Source organism: Neophocaena asiaeorientalis, unplaced genomic scaffold, assembly GCF_003031525.2.
Source record: "Neophocaena asiaeorientalis asiaeorientalis breed wild unplaced genomic scaffold, Neophocaena_asiaeorientalis_V1.1 scaffold46, whole genome shotgun sequence".
Classification (NCBI taxonomy): Eukaryota; Metazoa; Chordata; class Mammalia; order Artiodactyla; family Phocoenidae; genus Neophocaena; species Neophocaena asiaeorientalis.
The window spans coordinates 4,410,031-4,422,593 of record NW_020175393.1 but is presented as its reverse complement, the minus strand read 5'-3'; the positions used below and the strand labels follow the sequence as shown (position 1 = coordinate 4,422,593).

General features: G+C 46.6%; 1 protein-coding gene across 4 annotated transcripts in view; it reads right to left on the bottom strand.

Annotated features, from left to right (window-relative positions):
* Window positions 1-4,979: 4,979 nt before the first annotated feature.
* The window catches only part of CUNH6orf89 (chromosome unknown C6orf89 homolog), a 28,756-nt gene continuing 21,172 nt past the window's right edge, over window positions 4,980-12,563 (bottom strand). For all 4 annotated transcript variants that reach the window (XM_024766044.1, XM_024766047.1, XM_024766046.1 and 1 more), the window contains 4 exons: window positions 12,418-12,557; window positions 11,123-11,252; window positions 8,136-8,259; window positions 4,980-5,155 (listed from right to left, as the gene is read on the bottom strand). In XM_024766044.1, coding sequence (XP_024621812.1) covers window positions 5,061-5,155; window positions 8,136-8,259; window positions 11,123-11,252; window positions 12,418-12,557 — 489 coding nt within the window. In that variant the 3' untranslated portion in view covers window positions 4,980-5,060. The remainder of the gene's footprint in view (window positions 5,156-8,135; window positions 8,260-11,122; window positions 11,253-12,417; window positions 12,558-12,563) is intronic.

Below are 12,563 nucleotides of genomic sequence, written 5' to 3'. Positions count from 1 at the left end.
GGGAAAGTCGCCTATGAGGCTGGGGCTTCTCTGGGAATGCCACAGGTCTGTCAGTTTCCGTCACCAATTTTCATAGGTTAAGTGCGAGTTTGTTCCTTGAAAGGCTGAAGTGCTCTGAGGGGCTGAAGTTTGAAGGGTGGGACACTGCTGACCTCACCTACCCCACAGAGCTGTTGTTAGGAACAATGAGGACAATTATGCCTGGCACAAAGCAGATGTCCCGACACTCCAATTTCTGTCTGAAACTCTAAATTGGTTTCCCTCCTCAGCACAGGTGCTTGCAGCTGTGGCTCACTCTTGGATTGATGTGGGCTGACTGACAGATTTCAGCTGCATGAAGACAGGAGGAATGGCCTGTGGGCAGCCCCACCATGTCTGGACAGTTCCAGGCCTCTACTTGCAGTTAACATTTCTTCTCTCTACTATTCTGAAGAGGGCTGGACATTTCACAGTCTCCAGAGAGGGAGAAATGACAGATTTATAGCTCTAATGCTTAAATTACGCAGGACAGGGAAACCAGACACTAGAGGACCTGGACCATAGACGAGCTGGCTGGAAGGTTTCTCACCAAGGCCAGCACTTAAAGCCACGTTGCGCCCAGTGGGTGGACTCGGATATGGTGCACAAGGGAGACCGCCCGTCCATCTTCTCTGAGATGCTTTTGCAGAAGAAGCTGCTTGAGATATGGGGAGGCTGATGGCGACACAGCACATTCCCAGAGCCTCCCATTTTTCATTTGTGACAGGGCTCTCTCCATAAGCGCCTGACCTTCATAGCCTCCTGGCTCAGATATGCGTCTGCTCTGGACCCAATACATCCAGGTCCAAACGTGGAGAGACTCTCAAACCAAAATGCTATTTTTTTTTTTTTTTTTTCAAAATGCTATTTTAAAGCACATCTCTGGCACTCCCGTCCTTCAACCAATTTTAGTGGGTGAAAAAGTTTAAAAATGAAAGTTAATGAGTGTGGAACTTGTAACTCAGGAGAGTTTTTCTTCCATCGATAGGAGAACTCAAAAGCCTAAGAGATTCCTGTTTAATAATTGATTCTCAAAAGGTAGACAAGAGCATCTTTCTCCTTGCAACCAGACTTCACTTTCCCCTACGACCTGGCCTTCTGCTGGACAAGGATTAGATGAGAAGCAAACATCTGCTTTGAGGTTTTGAATTTTCACTATGGAAGGCACTGGTTAATGAGCAAAATACCATCTAGACTGTATTAAAATGATTGAGGCTATCACCTGCAGCTGAAGAACTATTTTGTTTTAAAATAATTGTTCCTACGCTGAGGTGTATGCTGGGTTTTGGAAGAAGGGAATAGAAAACCGAGAACTCAAAAACAAGTGATGTAAACTCCAAGGGGACCCACAACCGGAATTGGGCAGAGTCCTTCTTCTGGTCACACATCTGGAAACTTGTGGTGATGGGAAGATGGCTGGACATGGTTGTGTTCCAGCCACGTTCACTCTTAAAAGAGCTTTCAGATGGAGAGGGAAAAAGTGAAAGGCTTTTTACAAAAGTCATCTGTTAGATTCTCTCCATTTCTGGCTAAAACAGTTTTGAAAACAAACCCTGAAGAGTTCCCGGCTTGCTGACCCTGCCCCTAGGTTCTCCTACCTGGCTGGGCACACCTGAGTCAATTAAACCCACAGCTTCATTCCTGGGCACCATACTTGCTGTAGCAGGAAAATAATGTGGAACCATTATTGGTGGAACCAGCCATCTACAGGGCAGTCCTCAGCCCCAGGACTGTCCTGTTTCTTTACTTGTAAAATGAGGATCTAATACCTGCTTTACAGGACTGACAAAAGATCAGAGATCATGTGTATCGAGACACTTTTTTAATTAATTAATTTTTTTTTTGGCTGTGTTGGGTCTTCGTTGCTGTGCGCGGGCTGTCTCTAGTTGTAGCGAGCAGGGGCTACTTTTCTCTGTGGTGCATGGGCTTCTCATTGCGGTGGCTTCTCCTTGTTGCGGAGCACGGGCTCTAGGCGCGCAGGCTCAGTAGTTGTGGCGCACGGGCTCAGTAGTTGTGGTGCACGGGCTTAGTTGCTCTGCGGCATGTGGAATCTTCCCAGACCAGGGCTCGAACCCATGTCCCCTGCATTGGCAGGCGGATTCTAAACCACTGTGCCACCAGGGAAGCCCCTCGAGACACTCAAGCTGGAATGGACTGGACAAATGTTACTATTTCTTTCTCTCAGAAAATGACCCCAAATTTGTCCACTTCACAGACGTTTTGTATTTTGCCAAAGAGGCAGATTCTGTTTTCATAAACCAGTTATTTCACTCTCTCCTTTCCTTGAAAAATTGAGAGTGGCGAGGATAAGTTCTACCTCTCTTCATAAGCCAGAACAGGTGTAGAGTCTGTTCAACACCTGACTCCTGGGGACCTCAGGACACCTGGATGTAATACTTCAAACTGGTGCCAAAGCAGCCTTTCTCCCCTGAGAGCTGAATTCTGGGGACACGAGCCTCTGCTCTGGGAACTGACAAGAAAGGGAACCTAACCCATGTGCGGAGGTCACCGCCATGTGACCTCTTACTAAACAACTCAAATTCACGAGAGCAAGTCCCTCTGTTTAAAGCAAGCTCTGCGGTTTTGCTCTTACCGTGGTGGTAGAGATGGGGAGTTATGTGGTCCCACCAGCCCCCCGACCCTGTTTCCTCATCTTTATGACCCTTTTCCCACACCAGGAAACGTGGAGGGACTTTTGCTGCTTCAATGGAGGAGCTGAGAGCTAGGTGAGCAGGGGAGATCCTGCGGCACCCTCACACAAAGACTTGGATAACTAGAAAGGAATTGGCTGGCAACCCATTGATCATTGACTGGTCAGTGGTAGATTCTGCTTTTCAGAATTACCTTGAGAAAAAGGTGAATTACTTCTCAGTATCCAGTAATTAAAAGTGGAAAACCTCTTTGGAGAACTTCTCCCCTAACATAAATCTATATTCAATTCTGAACTGGACAGATTTTTAAATGATTTTAAAAAGTCTCTACTTATCTGCTGCCATACCATTCTTTGTTGAACTGTAGACAGCTCAGGGGACCTCCCAGAGGATGACTCAGAACACCAACACATACAACGGTTTTTCAGTTTTGAGCTGAGGAAGGTATTTTATGAACATTTAAGGTGTAAAGGGCTGGAGTAAAATGGGGAAGGAACACAGGGTAATTCATAAAAACAGAAATTTCCATCAACAAAACAGTTGCTTTGCTCCTAAGGAACCCTGTCTTTTGTTAATCCAGAGGACCTAATTTAAGAAAAACGCTGAGAGGCCTCTAAAGAACTTGTTTACGTATAAACCTTCCCCTTATGCAGTAGGGGTAAGGACACTGAAAAGGCTCGAAAAACTTGCACAAAGCTGGCCTCCAAATGATCTCTCTGATCTAAAACCTCTTAAATTTTAACTGCTTAGCAGCATGACTTTCATATGGACACAAAGTTTTGTTTTTCCTGTATCAATTCACACAAGGCCTGATTCTTTTAAGGAAAAATTCCCTCAGATACAATTCATCCTAGTTTCACTCAAGACCGTGGAGGAGGCTCTGAGCTTTTCCACCCTGGACTCTGCGAACCCTCCACGTCCTTTACAAGCCCACACACAGGCCACTCAAGCACCTGACGATCCTCACTGCTCCTTGTGAGAGTGTAGAGAAACAGGGCCTGGGGACAAGGTGCAGGGGTGCCTGCAAGGATGAAGAAGACCCCATAAGGAGTCACACCCACCCTCTTCCCTCACCACTGTCTGCCTCTGGTCTGTAACTCGACACAGACACCTCCAGTATCTGTTTGATTTCTGCAGTTCAGAACCAGGGCTGCAGTGTGGTTTGCTTTTTCTTCAACTTGGCAATGGCATTTTCAGAAGCCAGATTTTTAAGAGTCGATAAAGGAATAATAAAGGGAAAAAGGAAACAAGAAAAGAGTGTCCTTCTTTACACACTCAAGACACACTAAAAGCACTTGGGGAAAACAATGAGCATAGTGAATCATCCAATCAAAAGAACATGATTTTATAATTTCACAAAAAATAAAAACACCTCACCTTGGCTCCCAGTACAGAGAGAGAAATCATTTCAAGACAGAGGGTCACACAGTCGTACGCCCAGCTGGCCAAGACTCTGGGTCTGGAGTTCCTTCCCCAACCACATTACAACATCAGCTTGACACGTCTGTAAAACATCTTTCCTGCAGAAAGTTGGACCCTAAAGATCAAACCCGGGGAGGCACCCTCTCCCCCTCCGAAGACATTTGGTAAAAGCAACAGAGCTGACAAGAGCAGTGCTGCCTCAGCAGTAAAGGGCGCTGGCCCATCCAAGGGAGGGGGACCAGGAGCCCAACTTCTGAGAAGCCATCCAGATACGCAAGGGAGAAGCGGAGGGAGGGGAGAGGCATAAGAACTGATAGAATGGAGACAAGAATTACCTTAGGAATTACCATTTCAATTACAATCAGACTCCGACCTGGCATCGCTGATACTCCAAGAGCCATGGACACTGGGAAAGAAGTGCACTTCTTGAGTGCAATTTGAGGTTATTTGATCCTTTTTCACCGGTTCTAGATTCCATTCTGCTTGGGAAACTGCAATGACTTCTTTAATCATCCATGGCTTTCCAAAAAAAGTACAGGGTGGTGTGACCAGGAAGAGAGGACAGGCAGGCCCACCTGGTAGAGGATGGCTCTAAAGTCAGGACCTGGTGACTGCCCTCTCGTGGCCAGGGAGCCAGCAGAGGGGATCATGTCATGCAAGTGAGGGAAGGTATCACCCGTGCTTCCTGCCTGAAGGGCAGCCTCAAGGCTTTGGTGCCAAAAGGCCTGGAAGAGGCCGGTCTCTCACAGATGGGTATTGGCAAGGTCCTGGCCAAGCAGCTGGGCTGGAAGAGTTGGGAGGGCTGGGCTCTGGCCTTTGCTTCCTGCACACAACTGGCTCACACACGCATGCACAGGGCAGGCAACTAAGCAACCAACCCCTGGAAAGTGGTTTCATCGTTTTTTGTTTTTATTTTCCCCCTTTCGATCCGGTCTTCAGCTCTCAAACCTGTTCCTTTAGTTCTGTTTCCTACAGTTCTGAGAGGGTGGTTCCATCACAAATGACCAAAGGCTGGACCCCTCTGGCTATAATGTAGACCTTCCAGTGGGTGGCGCCAGCATAGCCTTGAAGGGAGACACGAACAAGGAAAGCATGTGAATGTCAGGCCTACCTGTGGGCACGAGCAAGGCAGGTCCACCAGAGCTGCCCTCAGATTCACCTACAGACTCAGAGGCAGTGCTTGCTCTGGAGGTCTTTTAGCTCTTCCTGGCATAAGTATCCCCAGTTATTATCAGTCCTCTCTGTAACCTGACAGCCAGTGGGAGCCACTATGAACCAAAGTGCTTCACCACCAGCCCTCGCCTGGGTAATTGTGAATCACCATTCAGCAGTTTTACAAAAGCAGGATGCTCTAGATAAGGCTGATATGGGACATCAATTCTCAGGTCTCATTTTTTCCAGCAAGAAGACAGAACGGGTTCTGAGGGGCGCCAGGACCCCCTATCCAATTCTCCTGAGGTTATACATAATATGGTCTCATTACAGAATCTCCAGATTAACCCAAACCAGTATTTCCTAAATTGTATTCTGCAGACAGTAGCATCCCATAAAATAGTCCAAGGAAAAAGGGTTCCCTGGTCAAGTAAGTTTGAAAAACACTGGATTTCTCCAAGGCTTCTCAGAGCCTTTTGTACACTAATGTATACTATGTTTCAACAAGACAGGCATTTCCCAAAGTCAATGACTCAAGAGCCCTATTTGCCAAAGGTCTTTCCAAGGGGTTCCTGTTTGCCCCCTAGGGTCATGAGTGATCCGAAGAATCGATTAGGAAACACTGACCTATATCATTTGAGCGATACGAATAGGCTAGGAAGGTAAAGTTACACAATTTTAACACTTCAATAACTTCCTGATGGAAACATTTCTAGAGAATGATATATACCACCCATCTTTAAACTGACAGCGCTGAACAGATGTGCCCTCTACTTGGTGACTCCAGAAAGGTTACTACGAGCCGTGACTGTACCATCATGACAGGTGTGTGGGCTCACCAGCATCAACCTCTGATGCCTGACTGACACCCACGTCATTCTTGCAAACGCCGCCCGTCACAGGTTTTCTGGTGATCCCCTTCCCCTCCGCTTTCACAGGATAATGCTTATTTTGTCAAAAAACACAGAACCTGCTTGTCACAGTGCTATTCTTAAGGGTCTCTTAGGTGCAGGAGCTGCCACCTGTCCTACAGCCACTAAATTAGTCTCCACTGTCAGGGTCTGCTATCTTGCCCTCATTTTTCACTGTGGCAGCTGCGGCCACTGCTATTTCTGCCGCTGCTTCAAGTGTCCACTGTCCTCCTCCGCCCTCTCCACCTCCACTCTTCTCCTGACTTGCCCGCTTCCCCTTGCTCTGGTCGGTCTCCATTAGTTCTCGACGTTCCTGTCATGTGCTGGCCTTCATGGACACTGCCGACCACAGGGCTCCTTCCCCTCTGGTCAGCAGTCTGCCGGTCACAGCACAACAAGCATCAGGCTCTGGATTTTAAGCTGTTCTGGACCAGCCGCGGCAGCCTTTGTGGCGCACAGCTTCTTGGATCACTGCCACTCACCATCTTTTTTTCTTTTTCCCTAATTCTATAATTGGCATTCTGGATGCTTGTGGGAGCCGAAAACATGGAATTTGGATAACTAAAGTGTTTCTGTAGTTGTCTGAACTGTCAGGCGTTTGTAGAACATAAGACAGAAACTTTTTTAAGCACAACTACACACTCCAAACCCGGAATGCCATACAGACTTGTGCAGCGTCACTCCACTAAAGGAAGATGGTTTTGGAATAATTTCCACATAAGAATTCTCTTTTCCGCAGTAAGTCTCAAGGGCCAGACCAGCTGTGCTCCATTATCGGTTAATGCTTAATTTGTGCATTATTTTTATTTTTTCATTTTTAAGTGGAAATAAAAGTTATGTAACTTGGTTGGGTTAAAGTTTGGCAGTTCGCAGTCTGCATCCGACCTCCAAATGAGATGAGAGGTTTCTAGGGATTGGGATCCTCCGAATAGATAAAATTAAAAGAAATCAACTGGAAAACCAGTCTGGGCTCTGCCAGGAACTCCAGGGCTCCCCTAGGTTTTGTGAGGCAAGAAAAACAAGGAGGATGATGGTGATGCTTGCTGATTTATGTGCTTCTGCCAAGGAAATTCCACTGTCAAACTGACAGCTACTGACAGCAGTTGATTCAAGGCTGTTTCTTTGGAACGGATTTTTAGAATATCAGGTACAGAACAAGTCACATTGGGAAATCATGGAGCCAAGGGTGAGTGATGACTGTGAGGCTGTGACCTGGCTGTGGGACACACACGGAGGGTAGTATTTCCTTGGGTGGCTGCTGCCCTTACATACTGCCTGCATCATTTTATTAGCAAAATAGGCACAGAAAGGCTTTCCTCAAATCTGAACTGTACCTCCTCTGGCCTGACTCAGTGAAAGGAGTCACTTAACACTGATGCTTTGCCTAACTGATGGTGGGGCCTTGAGGTGGTCACCTCTCCTCTCTGGATCTCAATCTCCTTATCCGTAAAATAAAGGATCACTCTAAATACTCCCCATAATAATTCTTTCTAAATTGAAATCTCTAAAGCCAATGGAGGGAATTCCCTGGCAGTCCAGTGGTTAGGACTCCATGCTCTCACTGCTGAGAAACTGGGTTCGATCCCTGGTCGGGGAACTAAAATCCCACAAGCCACGTGGTGTGGCCAAATAAATAAATAAATAAAGCCAATGGACACATACATTCTAAATGTGCATACAAGACATTTCTCTCTGCTACATTTTCTCATTACTTCTCATTACATCTGAGCATAAATATTGACCTTTTTAATAAAAGATGCTCCGCGGCACGTGGGATCTTCCCGGACCGGGGCACGAACCCGCGTCCCCTGCATCGGCAGGCGGACTCTCAACCACTGCGCCACCAGGGAAGCCCAAGAAGGCTATTTTTGACTCTACTTAATGAATTTTTGTGAAGGCAATATTTAATTTTTAGAATGTTTTTTGAGTTAAAAAGTAAAAAGACCCTCCAGTGACCTTGCCCGCCGGAGGCTCCACCTACCAATATCCCCTGGCTCTAGTGGCATCGCCATGGACTGGCAATGTCTTCGGCACTGGAAGGGAGGGATGAGTTGCAACATGGCCTCGCCGCTGCCAATGGTAAACAGGTCATGCATCCTATGCATCTGGAGGAAAAGACATGGGGGAAGAAAAGGAAGGAAAGGAAAACAAAATAAAACCCCGGAGCATGGGACAGTAATACACAAAAACTCTTACACATATGGCTCTGAGCTTCCTCGCAGCCTAAGCAAAGAGGAAAACAGTACCAAGAACACAATTCACAGTTACGTCCAAAAGACAAAAACAAACTAGTTTCTCCTAAGTATGGCATCTCCTGGTACTGAGACCAGGGTAAGATTTCTTCTATGGTTTTTCCTAAAGAGACGTCGTGTAGTTTTGTGGGCACCATCCTCAATGACAGCCCTGTAGCAGAAACGGCACGAGCTTCATAATTCACAACTATTTCTAGCCACAGTTTCAAAGTAGGTCAAAGGCGAAGTATCTAATTGTATTTTAACAAAAGTCTAGCAGAGGCCAACACGTGGTGATCTAAATAGGCAATCTTCTGAGGGTCTGGTTTGACCCAGATAGATAGTTTGCATATCCTTCGGACAACGGTCCATGGAACATTATCACTTACTGTTAGGCTTTTGACAGCAGCAAGTTCAAGTTTATACTTTTTGGCAAGACTCAAGTGAGCAGATACATGTTGCTACTGATTAAAAACTAATGACAGTAAGATCAGCCTCTGATTTTGAAAGCTAAGGAGATAACAGGATATACACCTACACAGGTAACTACTGCACTGCTGAGGGCATAATACTGCTACCAACAGGCATTAAGTGCAACGTGCTGTGTACCAGGTAGAGCTGTGAACCCTGGGGTTGGGGAGGGGCAGGGAGTAGAGATAAAGGGAGAGGTTGGTCTTGCTCAGGCTTCTCTTCCTGTCTAGATGGTGCGAGAAAACCCTAGCGTCTCCCGTTCCCTCCCCTCTTCCCCCTCCTCCCAGCCCCTGCCCTCTAGGGAAGCTCTTTATATGCCCTTATAAAGCAGGGGTAAGAAGTCTGACTCCCTGGGCCACATCCTGGTTTTTCCTTCACCGCTTGGGTCCTCTAGAGCCTTGGGATGTGGCCCTATCTTCTCCTGCTTCCCAACCCTGGTCTCTTGGTTGCTCCCACAGGCCCTGGCCATGACTCTGTGTCCATGGAAACGCTAGAGCCATTTCAACTGCTGCTATAGTGACAGAAGGAGGACTAGTGTCTTGAGCTGGCCTGTGACTAACTGGTAGTAACACTGGCAGAAGCCCTGACATATGCAGTCTTGAAAAAATCCCAGAAGACAAAAATAAGCGGATGTATCTCTGTTTCATATAGGCCTGAGAGGGGGTGGGACCATGTTCCTCCACATTCAGGATGAGGAGGAACTGACAACGGGATGGAGTGGGCCAGCCCTAGGCAACACCGTGGGGTGGGTTAAGTGGGCCTTGGAACCCCTCACCTCTTCCCCCAGGGCCTCTCAACAATCAGCCCCCACTGCTTATCTTCTATCCCAAGGCTGCCTCTTGGATTCTGGGCCCACAGACATGTGACTTTACCAGGGTCCAGGGCACAGGGATGTGGACCAAGGGCGGAGTAACAAGGCTGTGGAGGAAGGACAGCCTGGGCCAGGGTGGGGAACAGATGCTCTAAGAAATCAAACTCTCAGGATTTTTGCCTATTTGGGCCACTCCCCTTCCCAAAACATCCTTGAGAACTGCAACAAGATGACTCTGACAGTCTGTGTAACTGTGTATTTAACCCTTTGGCTGGGCTCCTTGGTGTCCCTGTTAAGCAGACTGGTGAAATTAACTTAAGGTTCAAGTGGGAAAACCCAAGATAAAGATCAAGGCCCTCACCCAGAATTATATCATAATTATGAAGATGAAATCATACTAGGGCCCCGAGTTCTAGCCGAAAACAGCAGGATAAACTTCTTTAAAATCTGAGGCAACAGCCCAGCACCTCCACCCTACAGCTGGCAGACAGAAGTTCTTACTTCTAGATGGAATGATTGTTTTTAAAGGCTTTGAAATTCCTTTAACACGATTCAGCAAATTGGAGCCAAACAATAGTGTCAGGAGGTTAAAGACACAACCCAGAGTGGGTAGGGGTCACAGTTCAGCAAATTTAATTTTTTAATAAAGGAAAACTCATCCTTTTAATTATTCCAAACCAATCCAGGCTCAAAAACCTTCTTCAGGAATGAGACTCAAAAAAAGAGCAATTCAGAGAAAAGTAAACAGACACAAACACAGAACACCTATGCCCAGTCCGCTGGCCCCAGAGACGGTAAATGTGGGCTCTGGGTACCTGGCCACGGACTGAGGTGAGAACCACTGCCACACACACTGGGCTGCCTGCCTCAGGCACAGGCTTGTCAGCCCTTTTGTTCCCAAACCTCTCCATGCTCCCAAGCTTTTTGCTTTCCCGGTTCTCTGTCTGAAGTTTCTCATTTGTGTTTTTCTGGGGAAAGCCAACCTGGGAGTGGAGGGTGAGGAGAGACCTCTTATTAACTTGCTGTGTCCTTGGGCAAATGACAATCTCTCTGGGGCTCAGTTTCCTTCTCTATAAAATGAGTAAGCTGGACTATTCATTTACATACTATTCATTCATAGTCTGCCTGCTTTCTACTTGGAGGTAGGGAAGTCAGACTAACGGAATGCTCAGGACCCTTAAATTTTTAGGATTTTACTTCCTTTAATATAGAAAAGTAACTTGCCCCCAGGTGTTAAGGGCAGGAAATACATCTGCAAGGTAACTAGACTTTCTGTAAGTGTGTCTTCAGTAAAAAGTCAGGTCTGTTGGCAAGCAGGAGGAGGAGAGAACTTTAGATTATGTGGCTGACCCCTCAATTCACCCCCTAAGTTGACACGCAGGGAAGGCTTTATGACATCAGCCCAGGTACCAAATGAGAAAAATTCTAGAGCCAAGTCCTCTCAAAATTTCCTACCTTACTCCCCACAGTAGGTTCTGGTTGAAGAAGGAAGCACTTTTTCAAGGAGGCTTCTTTCGGAAACGGCAGGTAGGTGAACACGGGAAAAAGCTCACGTAAAAGGTGTGATCTGTTCAGAGGTCTTCTCCTGTAAAATGTGTAAAAGAGAAAAATGTAGTTAAACTGGGCAAGCCAGCCTAACTCCGTGACTAACAGAGAGCTCGGCAAGGGTGGGAAAACTGTGGGCGGTGGGTGAAGAGGGGAAAAATGTCAGGACAATATCTGAAGTATTAGGTCCATGAAGAACAGTCACGCCAAATCAATTAATAGTAAAATGTACACATACACACAAACTCTACTGCCATGATTTGTCTGTGTGGGTGGGTTGTTTATAAAATCCAGCTAAAACAACATATAGAGGGAGAAAAGAAACACTCCATTCATCCTCTCTTGGCAAAGAGACTGAAGTAACAGCAGACAGGGCAAGATAGAAGAAGGGAGGAGGAGGAAGCAAAAATCGTGAACCTTCTGAGGTGGAGCAGCATGAAGGAGGAAGCCTGTATCAGCTTGTTACACTGAGTATTTGATCATGTAAATAAACGACAAATTTAAAGAAAGGCAGAAGCACAGAAATCATCTGACAAAATGCCTGAAAAAGCAGTTTTAATTCTCTTTGGAATGGTTCTAGAAGTAAACTGGCCTTCCTTTTCTTCTAGAAAACAACTTTCACCTGAAGAAACAGACCATGTCTTCTATAGGACACAGCAAGGAACAAGGAGATAGACCTGGGTTTCAATTCTGGCTGGGTGACCTTAAGCAAGGTACTTAACCTGATTCCCACTTTTCTGATCTGAAAAATGACAGTGATAATTCCTACTTCCCAGAGCTATTATGAGCATCACCAACGAGTAACAGATACTCAGTACCAAGGCACACAGCCTGGCTGCCCAGAAATAACTTTCCCTTTTATTCTTTGTGCTCTCTCTGCAGTCCTCAATGCTCAGGACCCACTCAGCATGAACATAAATGCTAAACACATACTTAGAAGTAAATTATGAGTCTATCAGGCAATCTCGGTATCCACCACAGTGGTGCCCCTCTTGACACACCTCTTTGGACTCACCCACTTTCTCTCATCAAGTTTGCAACAGTGCACTCCTGAGTATCATTTGACTTGAAGAGTGTATTGTAAAGTGCTTGCACAGTGCTGGGCATAGCAGCGTCTTGGCAGTAATTATCCATAGTACGGTTCTGACATTTGGTCTGCCCCCCCTCTGCACACATGCACGCTGAGCGGCCCTTTCCACACTCACCATGGGTAAGGAAATGGGAACCACCGTTCAGGAAAGCAGCGCCACCACTTGGTGAAAAACCCTTCGGTGAAGCCTTCTGTAACCTCAGGGTACTGGCACAAAAAACGCTGAAGCCCCTCAGATGACAGGGGTTGTCCGGTCTTGGC